General features: G+C 52.9%; 2 protein-coding genes across 2 annotated transcripts in view; one reads left to right on the top strand and one right to left on the bottom strand.

Annotated features, from left to right (window-relative positions):
• Positions 1-22,748, bottom strand: part of LOC137467752 (serine/threonine-protein kinase PAK 3-like) — a 46,111-nt gene that overhangs the window by 23,194 nt on the left and 169 nt on the right. The window contains exon 2 of the mRNA XM_068179185.1: positions 22,218-22,266. The gene's annotated coding sequence lies outside the window, so the exon portion shown is untranslated. The remainder of the gene's footprint in view (positions 1-22,217; positions 22,267-22,748) is intronic.
• Positions 9,897-10,931, top strand: LOC137467762 (zinc finger protein 154-like). The gene has a single exon (XM_068179193.1). The coding sequence runs from the start codon at positions 10,017-10,019 to the stop codon at positions 10,929-10,931; it is 915 nt and encodes a 304-aa protein (XP_068035294.1). The 5' UTR covers positions 9,897-10,016.

The raw sequence follows: 22,748 nt of genomic DNA, 5'->3' as shown, positions 1-22,748 counted from the left end.
AACTCCTTCTTTTAATCCCCACGGCGTCTTCCAATCTGAGCAAGGCCTGAAGAAATTACCTTCTTCTGATAAGAAACCCATAAATTCCTCTTCTCTGGAAGATTTGGGTGTTCTGTGACTGTTATCTCGAAGCCAGTATCTCATTATTTTTTAAAAAAAACACATACACATTTTCTACTTTAACTACTAAAGCTTCATTTTAACTACAAAACTACATTTACCATTCTATCAAAATGTTAATACAGCACTTCTAATCAATATATTACATATAATATTTGTTGTCGATGTCGGCGAACCCAATGGGAAGAACGATGATGTCTGACTTAGTTCAGAAGGCTGAATGATTTCTTTATTATAATTATGCTGTGATTCATCAATATACTATATAAAAGAGGATACTAAAAACTACATGCTGCTTTCTCTAACTGTCATATCTAACTCCCTCACAACTCGTGACCCTGTTCTCCAGAGCCCAGACACAGGTGGATCCGATTGGCCATCAGGCCCAAACAATCCACCGTGATCCAACCAGGCATTTGCTCCAGGTAAACAACTCTCCAAACACATTCCACAAGAGAAAAACAAGGAGCAGAAATAGAAATTGTTTTCTCTTTCACTTCTCTCTGTGCACCTTTATAAAAATCCTGAGAGAGAGAAATGTGCTTGCAACAAGTATTCAATTTAATATTTGAGAAAAGCCAATCATAAAATATGCATTTTTCACAGAGGACATCCCGAGGCTGCTGCAGGGACAGTGATGTCACCACTGTGACGTCATTGGGGATGGTGACATCATCAGGGACATCGCTGCTGTCACTTGTCCCCTCTCCCCTCCCCACATGGGATTTGAGACAAATTTGGGGAATTTTCTGGGAAGTTTCATTGAAATTGTCCCAAATGCTGATGGGAATTCCTGGGTGACGTCACTGGGGACACTTGGGGACACTCTGAGGACGCTCTGGGGACACTCATGGAGGCGGGGGCGGGTCAGGGGGTGAATGACCCCCTCGGTGCCTTGCAGCAGAGGCAGCTTTCTGCTGTGGCTGCAGCAGAGCCGGGTTATGAATGACAATGGAATAATTGGCTTCTGCATTTCTGCACTGGCTTCTGCGCGTTGCTATTGATCACAAGGACTTTGCTCTGGTACTTGATATTGAGATTGATTATTGATGATTCCTTGTAGCTGCTCGCTGGTACAATAAAATCAATCCGTTTATGTGTGCACCGTGTAACCAATTTAATGCTAGAGTAACAAATAGATATTCTCTCCTAGGCCTTAAAATATTAAAAATAGATGAATATGAAATAGATCAATAACAAATATTGAAATAGAGACTATGCAATGTTAAAATGCTTCTGTGTGGCTGACTCAGGTGTAAAACAATTCCATTGTTTCTCCCATCTGTGGACCAGCCTCAGCAGGTGATAACAGTGACACAAACCTGAGAAGCGTTTATGAATTTATCAGGGGCTCTGAAACAACAGGATGGAACCAGGAGAAGAAATCAAATGTATTGACTTAATCTGCAGAATGTCCTGCAGACAAGTCAGAGGTGAGAACCAAACAAGAGTTCCTGGAACATCCAAAGCTCCCGGGAGTGTTTGAATAATGTCAAAACTCAGGGATGTGTTTGTAGCCCTGCAGTGGAACCGGATCCGGAGAACGAAGGGTTAAGTTAAGGGCGGGTTCTTTGGCCGAGCGCCAAAACCCTTTTTTATCCCTTATCAAACTTTTACAAATCTCCAAGAGTGAACTTTGTTTTTCACACCCGGCTGGGGTTTGGGGGGCCCGGGGGGGTCCCCAGGCAGCCCCCGCTGCTGAGCACTGACCCCCCCTCCCCGGGCACCGGGACCCCCCAAAAACCGCACCCGCACCCCCTTCAGTGCCCCCGACCCCCCCTCGAGCACCGACCCCCCCGAGCACCGGGCCCGGACCCCCCTTTGTGCCCCCCACCCATCACGGGGGTTCCGCCCCCTCCCCTTTGAGCCCCGGAGCCGCGGGACCCCCGGGAGCAGCGCCGGGACCGGGGGGGCCCAGGGATGTGAGCAATGGATTTGTCAGTGCGAAAAATGCAGATTGAATGATCGGCTCTTGGCAAATATTAACTTGGATACTCTGTGTGCTGTGTTGCACAGTTATTTTGTAGAACTGTATTAATCCTTTTGAAGTAGTGTGGGAAATGCAGTTTTGGGTTATGACATGATGTTAAAATAGAAACTATGCGATGTAAGATATTTTTTGTAACGAGCTCAAGGAATGGGTAGGATAATTAAGAAATTCTTCGCAGGGAGATAACAGCAAGAGTTACTGCCTCCTTCTGGGAAAAGACAAACATTCTTACACCTCTCCTCTGTCTGTAATGAGCCACCAGGATTGAGGGGAAAAAGCTGACAAAAAGCAGAGAACACCCTTTGTTTGAAAAGAATTTATACATCGTGGGTGAGATATTTGAATGTGCAACAGGCTATTGCTTTTAAGGGTTAACACTTTGTTAGCCAGGCATGTTTTTGTGGCTTAGTGCCCAAACCCACCAGAACGTCTGTAATTCTTTGCTTTTTATTGTCCTTTATTCTCCTAACTCTGATTGTCCAAATTCTCATTGCTCTCACTTTTATTCCTGTTTTTATTACGGGTTTATTACTATGAAGCTTTTAAAATTTTAAAACAAGTGATTGGCGTTTTTCACAGTCAAGGATTCCCAAAACCTGGCAGAAAGCTCGCACAGCCTTGGACTTGTCCGTGCAAACACTGAGATTTTATTGTGCCAGCGAGCAGCTGCAAGGAATTATCAATAATCAAAATCAGTATTGAGCAGCAGAGCAAAATGCTCGTGGTCAATAGGAACCAGCAAAAGCCAACAGAGAAATGCAAAAGCCAACAGAGAAATGCTAAAGCATTCTGATTGTGCTCAGAATGTCCCCAGGTGTCCCCAGTGATGTCACCCCAGGAATTCCCATCAGCATTTGGGACAATTTCGGTGAAAATTCCTAGAAAATTCCCCAAATGTGTCTCAAATCCTGCGCAGGGAGGGGACAAGTGACATCAGCGATGTCCCCGATGATGTCATCACTCCGATGACATCACTGCGGTGACATCACTGTCCCTGCAGCAGCCTCGGGATGTCCGCGATGGCTTTTTGGCACCGCTCAGCCACTGTGCGGCCACTGGGGCCACCGGAGCCACCGGGGGGGCTTCACGAGGAGCCTGCAGATGTTCCCAAGTATCCCCAGCAGGTGACGCGTGGCCAGGCGGGCACTGGCCTCCCACAGCCGCTCGGCCATGGCCGCCTTGGCCACCAAGTCCCTGAGGACATCGGGGGACGCCTCATTTGTTCCCTGCAGGATGGCCTCGATGGCCTCGAGCCGGCGACACATCCCCCAGACAAAACACCTGGCTCTTTGACACGCGGCCAGCAAGTGCTCCAGGGGCCCCAGGGCCACCTCCGAGCGCTGGCCCCTTCCGGTGGCCGCCTCCTCCTCGTTGGTGGCCGAAGGCACCCGGACCCCAGGGGCGGCTCCTGCCGAGGCCACCTCCTCCCTGTCCGTCAGTCGCGGTTCTGGCGCGCTGATGGGTGAGAGCGGGGCGAAGCACGGCCCCGCTGGCGGCCTGAGGGCGGCCCTGGCTCGGCAGCGGCGCCATTGGCGGAGCGTCTGTGCGGGCCCGGGAGCGGCGGCAGCGGCCGGAGCGCGGGGAGGCGGCATTGGCGGAGCTCGGAGGCGGCCCCGGCGCAGGTGGGAGCCGCGCCGGGTTCTGCGGGGGCTCGGGGCTCGCTGCGGGCGGAGGGGGCGGCAGGGGGCTCCGGCGGCTTGGCGGTGCCGTGTCCGGCCCGTGCCGGCCCTGGGCTGAGGGCGCTGCGGGAGCGGCTGCCCGCGGTCTCCTTCCCGCCGCTGCCTGGGCAGGAGCCGCTGCCGGAGCAGCGCTGGCTCGTCCCGGTTGCTGTGGCTAGGACAGAGGTGGCTGCCCCGTGGCCGGGACCGTGCGGGGAAATTCCCGTCGCCGGAGGTTTCTGTGGCCAGAGGAGACCGAGGAGTCCTGTCAAAGTGACTCGATTGCTGAGCAGAGGGAGAGGCCGTGGGGCATTTGCCATGCGCTCTCTGCCCTTGTTGTAGCACGCTGCCTCCTTTGGATGCTCATTTTCCCGGCCGCATCTCCCTCTGCCTTTGCCCACTGGCTGAGGGACTTGGAAGGTTCAGACTTCCCGATCCGCCTGCTGCCTGTCCTCGTTCATATGCACCCCTCCTTGTGGATGACAGCCGATATTCATGGCTCTGTTTGGTCTTTGTCCTTCGGGAAGTTGAGGAGTTTAGCGGGACTTTGAGCAGCTGTCTGGGTCCATTTGTAACATTTATTGGAACAGATGGTTTCTCCCGTTATTTCCTCATCTCCAAGTCGCTGGCCCTATCTCCAGGCAGATTCACTCATTGACTCTGTTTTGTTCTTCCCGGGTCCTCTTTGGTTTTGGGATTATTCTCGGTGCCCTCATTCCCTGTCCTTTTGTAGCCGTTTCTGGATCAGGAGGCCTGGCTGCCACCTGCATCCCCTGGCTCAGCTGCTGGATGAGCTGCACTCCCAAGGTGTGGAGCATGGTAAAAAGATGAGAGTTGCTGTAGCACAGAAGAGGAGAAGCAGCATTCGTTTAACCCATGGTGTGCCAGGGAGCCACGAAACCGTGTCCCGGTCCCATCCTTTCCATGTTTGGACCAATACATAAACTGCTCTCCTATTTCCTTTGTTATCTTTTTTCACTGCTTTTCCTTTGTCGTCTCTTTGCCAACAGCAGTTGGAGTCATTTAGTTTTCCACAAACTCTTGTTTTTTCTGCTAACAGATAACCTGATCCCATCCCCTGGTGAAATGTTGTGTTCCTCATTTCAGTGGATGGGTCGGCAGGAAGGTCAGGAGCTGGAGGTGTCTGGTTGGTTCTTATTTCGAGGACAGCTCGTAATCTAATGATGACATTGAAATGATAAATGGGTTCTGTGTCTCCTGATATGAATTGGTTCGGGTTCCCAGGGGCTGGTACCTGGTGTTGTAGGATTTGTTCTGGTGGCCATTCATCTTTTCCCCTTTTTTGGGCGCTCCCTCCAGCCGGGGCTGCATCAATTGACTGCTTTTGTCTAATTACATCATCAAATACTTGAATTCCAACTGATTTCCCTGAACTTGTTATAGCAAAAACCCCAGTGCTCTGATACTCCCTGTATAGCATAGACAGTGCCAGCACATGTTGGAGTGGGCACAGGGATGATCCCCCCTTATTTTAGTGAAGTTTTCACAGCATTCTCCATTTGCTGTTTCCCTTTGCAGCTTCACCCATTTCTGTTGCAGAGTCAGAGATCCTCACCATGGGCTCTGCCTTCAGCTGTGCAGATTCCATCTGTGCAGGCAGGCAGAGCTTGGGGTGGGGGGCAGAGGGAATCAGCCCAATTCCTGCCCCAGGCAAGAAGAGGCAGGTCCATTGTCCCCACTTTGCCCCAGCAGTGTTAATTTGCATTTCTAAAGCTCCTCTGCTGGCTGCCTGGAATGCAGCTTCTCTTCCAGAGCAGCCTCCAGCAGCCTCACATGTGGCCCCCCCACAATCTGCTGCTTTATTTATTTTTTCCTTTAAATCATCTATTTACTGTTTATGAGTGAAAGGGTCACCTTTAAATCTCTTCTAGTTTTGCAAAATGCAGCCTAAAAGTGAACGCCAAAATACCCAGACCAAAATTTTGGTATCTCTCGCACAAACATACACAAAAATTCCAAGGCAATTAAGTTTTTTCTACTTCTCCTCGGAGTAGAAACTCATTCTCACATACCTGGCTGAAACCTAACTGGCAATATAGAAGTAGGATAATTACAAAAAATACACTTCTGCTATAAATTTTGCACTGAAAGTGCAGGAGAAAGGAAAACTCCACCAATATGTTTAGTGTAGGAGTCAAGGCATTCCTTGATTCTGGCCAGGATGTGCTACAGAAATCATTCCATCCCCACATAGCCCGGGTGTGCAGAGAAAATCGTTCCATGACACGTGGGTTTAACTGGATTGTTCCCAAACTTGATACAGTCTGAACCAATCTAAATCCATTGGTTTAATGTTCTGTAGTTTCAAGTTGTGCAGTTTTTAGTATTTGGGTTCCTGTTGGACCCGGATTTCTTGGCTTCTGCTGTTCATCAGGTCGGAACTGCTGGATTTCCTTCTCAGCCTTTTCCCGAGCAGGTGTCTCCAGCTCTGCCGGGGGCAGTGTCTGGGGTAGGTGTTGGTTGCTGTTTGCTGCTGTTCGTTATCTTTGTGGGAATCTTTTGGGCCATTCCCAGTGTGTTGAGATGTTAAACTCATCTCCACTGAGTGGTGGAACATCCCTTAAAAAAACCTTTACCATTTCTTTCCCCAAGGCCAAGGCAAACCAAGGCTGAGTAGAGAAATAAAATGTTGAAAATATTCAAGTCTATGACCTGGTGAATTTTCCATCAGTGCAATCCCAGGCAGCGCAGTGTGTGAGTGTGGCTGAGACCCAGAGTGGAATTGTGCCGTTGTCTTCGCCAGCAGCTGTGGCAGTGCAGGCCCAGAAAGCACTGAAGCTGCAGCAGTGGCAGCAAGGATTGGCCCCGGTGGCTGGAGCTGCCAAAGGAGGGTGCCCAGGCAGAGGATTTGAGCAGAGGATGTGTGGGCAGGCCCAGGGGCTTGCCCCGCTGTGGAGCCCTGGCTGCTGCTGCGCTGCCTTCAGTGCAGGCTCCGTGGGGGCCTCCCATGCTCCTGCTGCAGGCGGGAAGTGCAAATCTCCGGGGCTTCAGAGCCCTGGAGCCCAGGCTGAGGGGTCCCCCCGTGCTCAGCTGTGCTGGGGGCTGTTTCTGGCCTCAGGGACACTTGGCATGGGCCACGCCACTTGGCCACCAGTGGTGCTGCTTTGGCCTCCTTAGGCAGGGCCCGATGTCCTGCTTGGATGTTGGGAACAGCAAAGTGCCAAGGCAGGCTCTGTGCCAGCCCAGCTTCCTGTGGGAGAGATTTCACAAGAGACAGGACTCTGGCCACAGACTGCTTTAAATGTACATCCCTTATCCCCACCCTGCACTGGGTGGAGAATTACCAGGGTAAGGAATTCCCAAGATCAATTGCAAGGGAGAGAATTGAATATCTGCCCTGGGTCTGGCTCTTCTTCTTGCCAAAGCCAACGGCAAAAGCCGTACCCATGGCATCTTGGTTTACAGCCCTGACTCCTTCCCAGGGGCTGTTTGGGTGGGCTCTCCCCTGCCCAGGAGGGCAATGCCTCTGCCAGGTGCTTGTGGCTGACCCCGTCCCCTGGGTGCTGGGCCCCCTTGGCCCCTGGGGTTGATCCCTGAGGGGCTGTAGGAGCTGTGCCATGGCCTTTGCCTTCAGCTTGGCCTTTTGCTCATCCCTTCTTGCATTCAGCTGCTGTGCCTTTGTGCCCAAGTGCTCCAGGGCCTTCTTCTGCCACTCCTGCAGCCGCGCTCACTGCCTGTGGGTGCTCATCCTCTGAGAGCTGCTGAGCTTTGTGCAAAATCTTTCCTTTCTCCAGCGACCCAAGCCAAATGCTTAACAAAAAATCCTGATCCTTCCATGTACAATCTGCATTTCCCAGATGTGTCTTTGTTTTCCTCCTTGTGCTCAGGGTCCCCTCCCCAGCCCGTATCCCAGAGCCGGTCCCTGTCCTGCCGCAGTGTCCAAAGGCAGCCCCCCCGGCGGGCAGGGCCGGCAGCTCCACGGGGCCGGGCAGCGGCCGGGGCGTCCCGCAGGCTCCTGGGGGCCGGGGGCCACTGCCGGCCCTGCCCGGGGCTGGTGGGGTCAGGCAGCGCCCGGCGCTGAGCCCCGGCTGCTCCACAGCCCCGGCCTGGCCCCGCAGCTCCCCACAGGCCCCCAGCCCATGCTCCCGGTCCCGCACCTCTGCGCCCGGTGCTGCCGCTGCCCACCACAGAGAAACCCCCTGACATCCTGACCTCCTTCTTTTCCTGTCCTGGAAACCCGGGATGGAAAGGATCTGGATCAGCTGGCAAATTCTGAGGATAAAACAGTGCTGAAATACATCCCAGTTCTCTGTATTTTTCTCTTCCTTCTTTTTTCAATCATCCTTTTTCTTACCACATAGATTCCTCCTGCTGCTTCTTGCCTTCACCATATTGCTGCACACTGCCCTTCACCCGATCCCTTCCCAGCAAACCAACACCATCCATCCCCTGTTGTCCAAATCCCTTCTCCACTTCCCTTATTGCTCCCCTGGTTGTCCATGTCCTTAATTACCTCTGGAGGAATGTGCAAACGACCTCAACATTCTCCCAAGGGACCCTTCAGAGACATTTTGGGATCATCATCCCTTTGGCCAGGACCCCTGCCTGGCTTTCCCTTTTCTCCCCTCCCTGGGTGCCCTGCCATGTTCACTCCCCGAAGATCCCAGTGCACTCACTGCTGAGATTTTCAGTGCTCTCTCCCTGATGACTCTTCACAGACCCCCCTGATGTGTCCCTTGTCTGTCTCCTGGTCACTCCCAGGTCCCCAATCGATCCCCGGTGCCGCCGCCAGCCAAGGGAGCCGATCACCCAAAGTGGGTGAGGCACCTTCAGCTGCACTCCCTGCCCGCCGCCCCGGACAGTGGAAGGAATTCCGGATGAGCCCCAGGGTGTGTGGGAAAATTGACATCAGCAGAGGTTTCTGTCCACAAAGCAGACAGAGGAGTCCTGTAAAAGTAATTTCATTCCTAGAAATGGGAGAGGCCATGGGACATTCCCCATGGGATCTCTGCAGTTGTTGGAGGACACAGCCTCCTTTTCATCCCAATTCTCCTGGCCACATCTCCCTTTCCCTTTCCCCACTGGCTGAAGTACTTGAGAGGTGCAGACTTCCCAATCCACCTGCTACATACCCCCTTCATATGCACCCCACTATTGTATAGCAGATGATATTCCTGGCTCTGTTAAGTCTTTGTTGTTCTTCGGGAAGTTCATGAATTGAGCAGGACCTTGGCTGAGCAGCAGTCTGTGTCATCAATTGATAACATTTCCTGAAACCGATGGCTTCTCCTGTCACTTCCTTATGCGCAGGTGCCTGGCCCTATCTCGGAGCAGATTCACAGCATCTGTTTGTAAAGACACTTTCCTCTTGTTCCTTTCATGGGGGTCCCCCGTTTTCGGGACATCCCCCCTGGAGCAGGGTGTCCCCTCTTTGCTGCAGCCCCAGCCCTCAGGCAGAGCTCAGCCAATCAGAGCGCAGGGCGCTGATGACTCACCAGTTGCCAGGCAGACTCGCAGCTCCCAGCGTTCCCCACCTGGACCCCACCTGCGCCCCCCCCTCGGCCCCATCGCCCCCGCGAGGGGAATTTGGGGAGGTGGGAGTGGGGCAGCGCCAAGGCCGGGCCCCCCCGCGCTGTCCTGGCGGGAGCGGCTGCAGTGGGGACCGAGTGCGGGCGGAAGCGGCCGAGAGCCCAGCGCTGCCCCAGCCCGACCTGCCCCAGCTCCATCCCTGCCCCTGCGCTGGGATGCTGTGGGTCTGGGGGGAAGAGGGAGCCGGCAGTGGGTGCTGGGCCTGGGGGCAGGAGGAGAAGGGAAGGAGAAGCAGGGTTGAGGAACAAAATGGTCAAAGGATGGACGTGGCAGGAGAAGGTGGGATTGTGCAGGAGAAGGAGGAATAGCAGGAGGAAGAGGAGTGTGAGGAAGAGCAGAGTCACAGGAGGAGGAGGAGGAGCAGAAACAGGAAGCAGCACAAGGTTCCACCCCTCCCTGTATCTGCAGCCTCCCCCCAGCCCCAGGAGCGCTGCTCCCCTCACATGCAGCAGGTGACTGTGGAGGGGGATCCAGGATTTTCACGGGGTGAATCTTGGTGTTTCTGAGCTTGCTTGGGCTAAATGTTGGTGCTTTAGTTTTATGTGGCAGCTGAATCTTTATCTTTTGGAGGAGGTTTTTGCTCACTTTTGATGTTTGGGGAGTTTTTGATCTGTGTCTGGAAGTTTGCAGGACTTTTGGGCTGAATCTTAGTGTTTTGGAGGTTCTTACACACAAAAACTCACCAATGACTTCTTGAGATGAACTTGGGCAGGGAGGAACCTCCAGTCCAAGGTGCTCTCTTGTTTTTTTCCCCAAACCAGGATTTTTCATTCTCAGGGTGTGGCTGGATGGAGAAGGAGGAAAAGCCCCGGACATCCTGCAGGAGGAGGGGCTGCAAACCCAGCCCAGGGAGCTGTGGGGAGGAAAGAGCCCCCCTGAGCCAGGAAGGCGGCCGGAGATCCAGCCAGAGCACGGAGCTTCTGGAGAAGCCTCATGGCAGGGAGAAGCCACACAAGTGCTTGGAATGTGGGCAGGGCTTCAGCTGCAGCTCCAAGCTGATCGAACACCAGAGGATCCACACTGGGGAAAGGCCCTATGAGTGTGGGGAGTGTGGGAAGGGATTCAGCCACAGCTCCACCCTGATCCAGCACCAGGTGATCCACACTGGGGAACGGCCTTACCAGTGCTTGGAATGTGGGAAGAGCTTTGGGTGGAGCTCCGAACTGAGAAGACACCGGCGCATCCACACCGGGGAGAGGCCCTACGAGTGTGGGGAGTGTGGGAAGAGCTTCATGCACAGCTCCCACCTGATCCAGCACCAGGTGATCCACACTGGGGAACGGCCCTACACCTGCTTGGAATGTGGGAAGAGCTTTGGGCGGAGCTCCAAACTGAGAAGACACCTGCGCATCCACACTGGGGAGAGGCCCTACGAGTGTCCCCAGTGTGGGAAGAGGTTTCACACCAGCTGCAATGTCCTCCTACATGAGCGGATTCACACAGATGAGAGGCCCTTCCGCTGCCCTGACTGCGGGAAGGGCTTCAACCAAAACTCCCACCTCACCATGCACCGGCGCATCCACAGTGGGGAGAGGCCCTACGAGTGTGGGGAGTGTGGGAAGAGCTTCTCCAGGAGCTCAAACTTGACCCAACACCAACGGAGACACCACTAAGGGAAGCCCTGCAAGTGCCTCGAGTGAGGGAAGAGCTTGGAGTGAGGGAAGAGAGTGAGGGAAGAGCTTTGTGGGCTGCTCCAGCTCCATCCCCTATGGGAGGATCCAGGCTGGATGATCCCCAGTGACCCCCATTGGGCAGAGCCCTGGTGCCCCCGAATGGGGATGAAAACAGAGAGTAAAACAATGGAGCTGATAAAGGGGCCGATATCTGAGGCCTGACTGAGCAGCAACTGTGGGAGACACAGACACAGTTTAAGTCTCCCTGGGCAAGAAGTGACCAAGCAACCTGTTGTGAGACTTTGTGATAAGATAATGTTCCCAGGTGCCGTGATGTCATGAAGAATGTGTAACCAATGGGAAATTGTTAGCAAACATCGAGCCCTATCTGAGCACCACACAAGTAAAACCCTGTATAAACACCTGGTACCCTCAATGAAATTGGCTTCTGGTCTAAACTCGGCTGTCCCCGTCTCTCCATCGTGGATAAGCCCTGTTGTGGGTGATCCCCGTTGGGTGGGGGGAAGGTGTTGGAGGGATTTCTTTCCCTTCTCCTTGTGCTGCTGTGTTTGGTTGGTAATAAATTCCCTCCGTGTGCCCAGGCTGGGTCTGTTGTCCCCATGCCAGGGGCAGAGTGACAGCAGGGCTGGGGGGACACACAACCCCCCCCAAAATCAGCGCGGGGACGGAGACCACGGGGAGGGGCTGTGGCTCCTCGCGGCTGAGGAGCTCTGTGTGCAGAGAAAAGGGGTGACACCGGGCTGGGGGCCGCGGGGGGAGCAGACATGCTCTGGGGGAGGGGGGACACCACCCCCGGGACCACCCTGGCCTTCTTGCCCAGGTAGAAGCCGAGCCCCAGCGCCAGGAAGATGAAGCCCAACTCGGAGTCCCTCATCCCCATTGGCATCTTTCTGTGGGCGGCGTCCGGCAACATCTCTGGGGGATCTGCAGGGGTCAGGACCCCCCAAAACCTCTCACAGACACCCCAAGCCCCTCCAAGCATTTTCCCAGTCACCCCCAGCCCACCCAGGACCTCCTGAAACCTTCGCAAGATCCCTTCCTAACTTCCCCAGCACCCTCCAAAACCTCTCCCATTCCCCTCAGGATCCCACCACCCCTTTCCAGTTGTCCCTACAGCCCCAGGACCCCCAAGCCCTCTCCCAGTCCCTTCCCAGCCCCACCAGGACTCACCCAGACCCCTCCCTGTCCCTTCCCAGCACAACCAATCTCATCACAACCTCTGCTTTTCCATCCCCAATCTCCTTCCAGCTCCTCCAGGCTCACTCCAATCCCTCCCAGTCACACCCAGCACCCCCAAACTCCCTCCCAGTGTCCACCAGGACCCCTGGAACCCCATCCCACCCTCCCCAGCATCCTTCAAACCACTTCTCAGCCCTTCCACACCCCCGAGCTCCTCTCCTATTGAAACCAGGCTATCTTAAACTCCTTCCCAGTTGCTCCCAGCACACCCCAATCCCCCTCCCAGCCCCCCCAGTGCCTCTCCCACTGTCCCTGGCGCTGTGGGAGCCGGGACGTGCCCCAGTGCCGGCTCAGGGGGTGCTCCTGGCTGATGTGCTCCACCTGACAGCTGCAGGTGACCCCGCACTGGGAGTGGGGGGTTTCCAGCAGCACCAGGAGCTGGTGGCTCCAGTCCCCATTGGGGACCACGTCGGTGACCACCACATGCCTCAAGAGCTCCTGCTGGCCCTGGAACCACCTCAGCTGGATGTGGGCAGGCTAGAAATCCATCACGGAGCAGAGCAGGTGGCCAGGGTTGGGCTGGGAGCTCGAGGGTACCAGCGAGATGCACACAGTGGGTTGGGTCCTGGGAGAGTTTGGGGACACACTGGGGTCAGCTGGGGGGAACTGGGAGAGGTGGGAGAGGGCTGGTGTGGCATTGAGAGGGACTGGGAATGAAATTGGATAGGGTGGGGGAAGGCTGGGACAGAGGGGAGGTCTGGGATTGGGCTGAAAAGGACTTGGAATGGACTGGGAGGGCACTGGGAGAGAGGGTGGAGGTCTGGGAGTGGAGTTAGAGGGACTGGGATAGACTCGGAATGGAATGGCTGTGGGCTGAGAGGAACTGGGAGGGACTCTGGGGACCCTGGGAGGGACTGTGAGGTCACTGGGAGACACTGGGATGGACTGGGAGAGGCACCGGAGTCCCTTGGGGTGAGGGGGCAGGAGGCACAAGGAGGGCTGGGGGCTCTGGGGCGATTCCCAGGTCTCAGGTGTCTGGCAGTAGAGGTGACCCCGAAAATGCAAAAGTCCTTGCTTCCCAGCCCGCGCAGCCAAAGAAGAAGTCAGAATGAATAGGGTTGGCTTCTCAAGGTCATTTATTTTCTCTTATCTGTTGTTGGGATCTGTGATTTTTAGATGATCCCAAGATGGTAAAGTCTCTGTCTTTCAGCCCCGCTGCCAAAGAAGGAGTCGTAATTCATCTGTGCTGGTTTTCAAGGGTGTTTATTTCTTCTTATCTAAAATATTTTCTCTCTGACCTGCAGCAGGTCTGTCTCGCAGGACAGCGTGCAGGGCTCTGCCCCTCAGTGGGATGTTACAAACATTATGTACCAAAAACTACTATGTGTTTTATTTACAATAACGTGCCAATATCTGTCACCCATGTTGAACAGTGTGTCCCCAGCCTAAACCAATAAAAAAATGCCAACACCACAGTGAAACGTGGAGGGCATGAAGAAGAAGAAGAAAAAGGACAAGGCACACCCAGTTTCCTCCATCTTGCCTCCTTTGAACCCCTTACCTAGAATCCTAAAATTCTACTTTTGCACCCATGCCACACTAATTACTACTTATATCAAGCAGTCAGAGCTTGTAATTCATCCTGTAAGACTGAAAACTCTTTTCCATGGATAGAGATCAGACAGTGTCTCTCGGGGCTCTGTACAGGGGGGTTTATGACCCCCTGCCAGGGTCCCAGACCTTCCAGGGCAGCCAGAGGGATGCCCTGGATTCCCACAATCTATAACATGCTTTCTCAAGGAGCTGCGGTCTGTCTAGCAGGTCAGTCTGTGGCAGACTCCCACCCCCTTGGGGTGGTGTTACCATTTTACACTAAACACTACCTGCACTATGTTTACAATAACATGCCAATATCTATCATTTATGTTGTACAGTGCGTCTCTACCTTCAACCAACAGAAAAGTGTCACTGTCGCCGTTGAGCAGGACGGGAGCAGACGGACTCCAAATTAGAAGGCAAGAAATGAAGCTCTGATTTATTTCAAATGCACCACTCTATTTATAGGGAACATCATGCAGACTAACTTCATTGGTCTTAGAGTAAAAACATCTCACACCACTGGTGTGCAGTGAATGACGCACGGTGGCAGAACATATCTATAAACAATGTGAACAACAAGAGAGATTAGTGAATTATTTACATTCTTCCCCAACTGCTTCCCAGGCTCTCGCCTGGTTAGAAAACCTTCTCTTTTTCTCTCTGACTGAACTGAGAATGTCCACATGTCACCATCGCAGCAAGACATGGAGGGCAAGAAGAAGAAGAAGGAGGTCAGGACACACCCAAATCCCTCCATCTTGTCCCCTTGAACCCTGTATTTTAAAACCCTAAAATTCTACTTTTTCACCCTGTGTTAATTCACCTACCACCCTACTCAAACCCTCGTGGCTTGTAATTCCTCATAGAACGTTGGCAGTTTTTCCATGGGCTGAAATCGAAGCCACAGGCGTTCTTGACACCGTGCCAAGGTCTCCGAGCCCCCTGCCAGGGGCTCGAGCCATCCAGGGCAGCCAGAGGGACGTCCTGGGTTCCCACACAGAACTTAAAGAAGAGTACAAGTGTCTGAGTTAAAGAGAGATAAAGAGAGAGTTTCACTTAATTTGGGGTTGGAACAGGCAAAAAAACTGAATCTGGGTCGCAAACACCAGGAGTGAAAAACTGTTCAGGCTCATCAACATTGATCAGGCAAATTAATTTTATGCATATGCAGCAGGTTAGGGGATAAAATAAACTGGTGAATTTTCAGGGCAATGAAGGGAAAAAAGATAATTTGCCATTACAAAGTGTAGGTTGGCTGATAAATGAAATCGGACATTGAAAGATGAAAGGAACGGGAGAGGAGGTGGAATGATGTTTGTCTTTTCCAGTAAGGAGGCAGTGACTCTTGCTGTTATCTCTTTGAGAAGGATTTCTTGGCTATCTCATCCCTTTCCTCAGCTGCTAAAAAAATATCTTACATCACATAGTTTCTATTTGAACATTATGATATAACCTAAAACTATATTTACCACACTACTTCAAAGGATTAATACAGTACTACATGTGAAAAATGCAGATTAAAAGATTGGCTTTTCGCAAATACTAAAATGAATATGTATTGTGTTCTATTGATTAGTAGTGCTGTATTAGCATTTTAATGGTATGGTAACTGTAGTTTTGTAGTTAAAATGTAGCTTTTGTGGTTCAAATAGAAACTATGTATGTGGGATATTTTTTTAAGAAAGGAATGAGGTACTCCATGGAGATAGCAGCCACAAGAGACCTAAATCTTCTAAAGAAAGAATTTGTGGCTTCCTTATCAGGAGAAACGAACTTCTTCATGCCTCGCTCAGACCTAAAGACGCCACCAAGATTTGGCACTAACCAGACAGAGCTCTTTGTTTTAAATAAAATGTATGCATCATGTGTGAAGGGTATGAATATGCAACAGGCTGTTGCTTTTAAGAGTTGTTTCTTTGTTCACAAGGCATGATTTTACGAGCTTAGTGCCCTAAAAGCATCCAGGGGCATTTAACTCTTGGTTTTTATTTCCTCATATTGTCCTAATCTTAATTGTCCAAATTTTCATTACTCTAATTGTATTACTATTTCTATAACCGTTTTATTACTATTAAACTTTTAAAATTTTAAAAACAATTGATTGGCGTTTTTCACACTACAAAATAACTTTCCAACATAATACATACAGTATTCAAGTTAATATTTGCGAAGGGCCAATCATATAATACGCATTTTTCACAATAGTAATAAAATAGCTATAAAAACAGTATCCTGGGCACCAGGACCACCCCGTGCATTGATCCCCCCATCACTGAGCACCGGGATTGGGAACGGGCCCCCCACTCGAACCCCGGGACACCTCCAGGCACCGGGACCCCCCGGGCAGCACCACCCCCGTGCACCGGGACAGGGACTGGGCCCCCCTCGTGCACCGACCCCCCCGAGCACCGGGCCCGGACCCCCCTTTGTGCCCCCCACCCATCATGGGGGTTCCACCCCCTCCCCTTTGACCCCCCCGGAGCCGCGGGACCCCCAGGAACAGTGCCGGGACCGGGGGGGGCCCAGAGATGTGAGAAATGGATTCGTAAAGGATTCCCAAAACCTGGCAGAAAGCTCACACAGCCTTGGACTTGTCCGTACAAACGCTGAGATTTCATTGTGCCAGCGAGCAGCTGCAAGGAATTATCAATAATCGATATCAGTATTGAGCAGCAGAGCAAAATGCTCATGGTCAATAGGAACCTGCAAAAGCCAACAGAGAAATGCAAAAAGCCAACAGAAATGCAGAAGCCAGTAGAGAAATTCAAAAAGCCAATAGAGAAATCCAAAAGCATTCTGAGTGTTAGGAATGAGAAGCTTGACTCAGCCAATATATCAAGCTGGGGTCCTTGAGCAGCTGCCCCAGAACCTCCGCCGGGGTCTCCCAGCGCAGCCGGAGCCTCTCGGCCTGGGGTCCCCAAAGACTTAAGCAAGGCCCAAGTTCCTCCCAGGAACCCTCAGCTCCCTCAAACCCAGCATCCCCCACATCCCCTGCAAGTTCCCCCCATGGCACCGGCCATGGCCACGTCCCCACATGTCACTGGCCGTGTCCCACCATGTCCTCAACCATGGCTGTCTCCCCACCATGTTTCAATCCCTGTCATTGTCCCCACATCTCCATCCATGCCTGTGTCCCCTCATGTCCCCATGAATGGCCCTGTCCCCCTCCATGTCCATGTGTCCCCATGTCACTCTCCATGTCTGTGTCCCACCATGTTGTGTCCTACCATGACCACACCCATGTCTTAGTTCAATGTCTATTTTTACCTCAGTATTGGACATTTTGAAGGGATGAAGAGAAATGAAAAGAAAACCAAGGCCAAAAGGAAAGGATTTCCGTGTCCCTGCCGGCTGAGGATCCACATGATTGGGTAGAAGGGAAGACCCTTTTGTGGTGGAGTTTCATCCCACTGTCTCCAAAATCTTGGTCTTTTTCCCACTTTTTCACCATTTGGCTCTGGAAGATGCCCTTTGGCATTAGGAAATCAAAATCATGGAATCCCTGAAATTGGAAAAGACCTCCAAGACCATTCAGTATTACTTGATGCCACCAGCAGAGAGGACGTAATGCAAAAGATGTCCTGGGGTTGAAAGTCAACAAATCCATTCTGCCCAAGGAATTCCCATTTTTGGTCTGTGTCCTGATGGATGCTCCTGCCAGGGGTTCATCCAGGTGCCCACGGGGAGCCAGGAAGATGTGGAGCACTCCATCCAGGTGTCTTCCCAACAGGGATCACCAAGACAACAGATCTCCAGGGCTCTGCCCAACGGGGGTCACTGGGGATCATCCAGCCCAGATCCTCCCATGGGGGATGGAGCTGGAGCAGCGCACAAAGCTCTTCCCTCACTCCAAGCTCTTCCCTCACTCGGGACTTGGGCGTGCCCTGTCCTCCTTCTTTCTCCTTCCTAACCTCCATGTTCATGGTGATGTTGGCACTCACAGATTGGTTTAGAGTGGAAAGTCACCATTCAATATAGGTGATAGGCATTGGGGTAAAACCATAAACATTTAACACGTCATGGATGATATAAAAGATGGCACCAGCCCCCTGGGAGTCAGTATGTGCCTTTGTCTGACCTGCTGAACGGACCGCAGCAGTTCAGGAAGAAAATCTTTTAGATAACACACAATTAACTCCCTTGAGACAGGAGGACTGAAGACTACTGAGTCTTTCTTTGAAGACACAGGCTGGAGGAGAGACTTTTCCATCTTTCAGGGCCACCCCAATCTGGGGGTGAGCCCTGACACACAGTTTGTAACCAAGAGTCGGGTGCAGCCGAGAAGGCTCCAAGCGCCTCCTTCCAGGCTGACTCTGCAGATGCCGAGGCTGCTCTGGGCTCTGCCAGGGCTCTGCTGGGGCTCAGCTCTGGGTGAGGCTGGGCCCGCTCTCCCCTCACATTGCTCCGGGCAGCTGAGTCACACAGGGAGAAGGAAGGGACACGTCAAGGGAGTTGAGGTTTAAGAGAGTTTTTATTCAAAAAACTGCCATAACAAACAGGCTGTCATAAGAGCCGTAACAAACAGGCTGTCCTAACTACCTTAACCAACTAGCACTACTAACAACCATAACTAACTGGCACTGCTAACTACCATAACTAACTAGTTGTCCTAACTAACTACAGTAATTAAAATCTGTCCTCCAGTGCTTCATCACCTCCTCTGCTGCCTCAGTTGCTTTGCTGCGGTGATCAGAGGGGTCAGGCTGGAGAGAGGCTTGGCTGATGATAAAAATGGGTGCTGCCCAAAGGAGAAAAAAGAAAGAAATGAACCGTTACTTTCCAGAGTCAACTTCCTCACAGGCTCTGTTGCAACAGGACAAAGGGAAATGGTCTGAAACTCAGGAGAGGGAAGCAGGCTCAGATGAGATCTAAGGCAGAATTTTTTTAGCGGGAGAGTGGGGAAGCACTGACAGAAGGTGCCCAGAGATGTGGGAGGTGCCTCCTCCCTGGGAACATCCAAGCTCAGGTCAGGCAGGGCTCTGAGCCACCTGAGCTGCTTGAAGATGGCCCTGCTCGCTGTGGGGCCCCAGGTGCAGATGACCTCGAAAGGCCCCTGCCAAGCCAAACCAGGCGAGGATTCTGCTTGCTTTGCGTGTGGAAAGCAGTGAGACCGGAGACCATCGGAGGGGGCCCCACAAGAAAACCCCTCCCTGGCGCTGCTGCTTCCCCTGCAGCCGCTTGGCATTCACCTGCAGCAGCTCCTGGGCAGACCAGCGCCGCTCCTCGTCCGGCTCCAGGCTGCACTCGAGGAAGTCTCGCAGCAGAGCCGACAGGCGCCTGGGCTCCTGCAGCTGCGGGGTCCCGTTCTGCCGGATCAGAGCGCGAGCCTGCAGGAAAAGCAAACTCAGCGCTCTGCCAGCTTCCTTCCCACCCACAAGTGCTCACATCGACCCCGGCTTCCCAGCCCCAGCTCCAGGGGCCCTTTCCTCCCTGGCAGAGATGCTGCTCACAGCTCATTTTTCTATGCCAACCAAAAAACCCAAACCCTGGTGCTGCCTCAGCCATTGTAAAGAGCTGGTGCACTTGCTTCACATTTTCAGGTCATCCTCACAGCCAGAAGAACTGCAACAACGTAAATCCCAAAGCAAATTGTGTCTGGAGACTGCAGAATATGTGTCTGTGTTGAGACTCCAGTCCTCTGGGAATTCCCTTCCCCATGTGCAGAAACCTCCAGCTGCTGCTCCCAGTGCAGGGTCACCCTGTGCTCACAGGCCTCTGCAACCACGGGAGAATTGGCCTCTTACCATGGCCCTCGTTTCCTTGAAGTAAGGAGGTTCTCCTTCCACCATCTCGATGGTCACAATGCCGAAGGACCAGATGTCCACCTTGGGGCCGTAAGGAGAACTGGTGACAACTTCTGGGGCCATCCAGTGAGCAGTGCCCACCATGGAGCTGCGCTGGTCCTGCTCAGGGCTGAGCTGAGCGCTAAGGCCAAAATCAGCTGAGGACAGAAACAAACACTGTCAAAGGCAGCTGGAATGAGGAAACCAAGCACAAAGACTCCCCGCTCTCAGTCTGAGAATGCAGCAGTGAATTCAGCTGGAAAAGTCCTCAGGGCTGTAGCCAAGGAAAGATGGAACTGAACTGGACCCTTAAAGAAACCCTCAGCTTTCGTGCAGTTGCTTTTACTGATTCCCTTGCAGCTTTAGATTCCAACTCCTGCCCCTCTGGTAGGGCCATTCCCAGAGCAAAGGCACCCCTGACAGCCTGCTCCTCTCCTGAGCTCTCTGCAGGGGCAGCCGCTCTCAGCTGGCAGCAGGGGCCGGGCAGTGCCCCCAGCAGCCCTTGTGGGGCTCTGGCCGTCACTGGGAAGCAGCCCCACAGCCGCACCCCGGGAGCGCCGTGCCTGGCCAGGAACACCCACCCAGCTTGACAGAGCCGTCCATTCCCAGAAGGATGTTGGAGCTCTTCAGATCTCTGTGGATCACCCGGTTCGAATGGAGGAAATGCAGGCCCTGCAGACACTGAGAGAGAACAAGAAACACGAGGGTAAAAACCAATGGCTGGAATATATCACACATGAAAGGACAGTTTAGAATTCTGCCAGCAGCGACTTTGCTGTGACAGGCCAGGAGTGCAGTGCAGACAAGCTCCAGGCAAACGGTTCAAGGCAAAGCTGAGAACAGCACATCAAATCCAAAACAGACAGAGAGTGCCACAACAGCAGGAAAGAGAACAAGAACAAAGTAGAAGTGCAGTGCTGCCGGCAGGCCATTCACTGCAGGGGCTCTTTCTTCTCCAGCTCATAAAAACAACAGAGAAACAAAGCCCTGAGCCTGGAGCCACTCCTGCTCTCACGCCCTGCTGGGAAGGACCATCGTGTCCAAGGCATGGCAGTCACAGGCAGGATCCCTCACCTCCCGACTGACAGCTGCCATCTCTCCTTCAGCCATGCGTGTCTGTCTGACAACGTCCTGCAAAGTTCCTCCATCCATGTATTCCATCACCAGCCAGAGATCTCCATCAACAAGGAAGCTGGAAGAGGAAAGCAGTGGCATGGAGACCAATGTGCAGCGCTCAATTCCCCCATGGAAAAGCCTGGAGTGGAGTTTTATTGCCAGGTCACTTGTCAATGAGGACAGAATCCGATGGAGAGACATTCCTGCCAGGCTGCACAGCCCTTGGGATCTGCACAGTCTAAAGGAGGAGACCCCTGTGAGAAAGGAGAGGCCTGAGATGGCAAGCAGGTGAAAAATGCAGTTTAGCAAAGGCCCAGATCAATGTGGACCCACAACACTGGCCCCCAGCTGGTTCAGCTTCTGAACTCAGCAGTTCCACCCTTCCCTGCAGAACAAGGCAACACAGCTCCCAGGGTTATCCAGGGGAGGAGGCCGGGCAGCACCTGGGACAAAAGGGGTCAGAAAACCTTTCAGAAAGTCCCTTCAGAAACAGGCAAGGCCAGTGACAAATGGGCAAACGAGGCATTTCTGGGAACAAGAACCTGCTCTTCCTGGCATCTGCAGCAATGGGAAAGGGCTGGGAAGAAGAAGCCAAGGGAAATAATTTCTGCTGTGGTTTATCAGCACTTGTTGTAAGACACAGAAAACAGGGTCAGCTTGAAGGAAAAACCAAACCAAAGCAACAAAAGCACACGGAGGGAGTGAACTGCCAGGCTGTTGTTTTGGGAAGATACGGCTGGGTCAGGCATTTTCAAAACAGGCTACAGACTACGGATGGCAGGAAAGGTTAAGGCAGGGCCCGGGCACGGGATAAGGCCTGAAGCACTCACCTGTCCAAAGAGCTGACAATGTTGGGGTTCTTCTTGTTCTTCAGGAGCAGGAGCTCATTCACAGCTCGTTCCCTCTTCTGCCCTCTCAGACTCATTTTCTTTATGGCCACCTGAAGGGACATTGCAGACCTTTAACTGGAGAAGTCTGTGGCAGGAGGCTGCAGCAAACACAGAGCGAGTCTTTTTGGGGCGATGGAGCCGGGCTGTGCCAGACTGCCTTGGGATGGGACACCAGAGCTCAGCAAGTGCCATTCCCACAGCCCATTGCTCTGCTCGCTGGGGGCTGCTTACAGGACACATGGCCAGAGACATTTGGCCTTGCAAACCCTGCAGAAATGGCCCCTCAGCTGTCAGCCTCCAAGCTCTAACCACATTCTCTGCACCTACAGTCTTCTCAAATGGCCTCAACACTCTCATTATTGTTCAAACACACTTTGCAAGCAGGAGGTAATTCTGGTTCTGTGCAAACAGAGTGAAACTGCCGGGAACCCTTAAGTAGTTCTATGGGATTGGGTCATGATTTCAGATGCAACTGCTCTGGTTGGGATTGCACAACAAAGCAAACACACACATCCATTGCCCTCCTTGCATTCCTGTGGGCACTTCAGAAGGACCAAGTCTGTCCCAGCTGTGCTCTGCAGGCAGAGGAGCAGCCTGTGCAGGAAAGCTCTGCTGGCCCCCAAAGCTGCAGCCACAGCTCCCAGCAGAGGGGAGAGCCCTGGAGAGCTGCCAGACGTGCTGGGCGTGTTGAGACTGACCTCTCCTCCAGTGGCCCTGTCGAGTCCTTTAGAAACGGTTCCGAAAGCCCTGGACACCAAACAGCAGAGAAGAAAGAAGCAGCGCTTTAGGTCCTGGCAGTGAAAGCCAGCCCAGACAGGAGATCTCTGCTGCCTGCAGCGTTCACAAACACCTGGGGGCATTGACCCTTCCAACAACAGCGCAGCAGCCACCAGCCCTCTGCCATGCAAGGTGTGCCAGAGAAAACTGAGACCCGACACCAAGGAATTGGGCTGGAGCAAATCCCAAATGCCCACGCTGAACTGCTTTAGTTCAAAACCTGAAGTGAGCAATGGGTGTCTAAAGAACTGGAAAAGAATGCATTCCATCCTTTTCCATTTCCTGCCTAAGCAATCCAATTCCAGGGACAGAAGATCTTCCAGGTCCTGCTCCTTGCTGCAGGCAGGACACTGCCAGCCTCAGGGGCCTTTGACGGTGCCTTCTGAGCACAGGTATCAATTCTGATCAGGACTGAGGGACAGCAGGATGGCGCCCCAGTGTCTGGAGGTGTT

The sequence above is a fragment of the Anomalospiza imberbis genome, unplaced genomic scaffold, assembly GCF_031753505.1.
Source record: "Anomalospiza imberbis isolate Cuckoo-Finch-1a 21T00152 unplaced genomic scaffold, ASM3175350v1 scaffold_78, whole genome shotgun sequence".
Lineage (NCBI taxonomy): Eukaryota > Metazoa > Chordata > Aves > Passeriformes > Viduidae > Anomalospiza > Anomalospiza imberbis.
The sequence above is the reverse complement of the archived record's forward strand: the minus strand, read 5'-3'. Positions and strand labels throughout refer to the sequence as shown.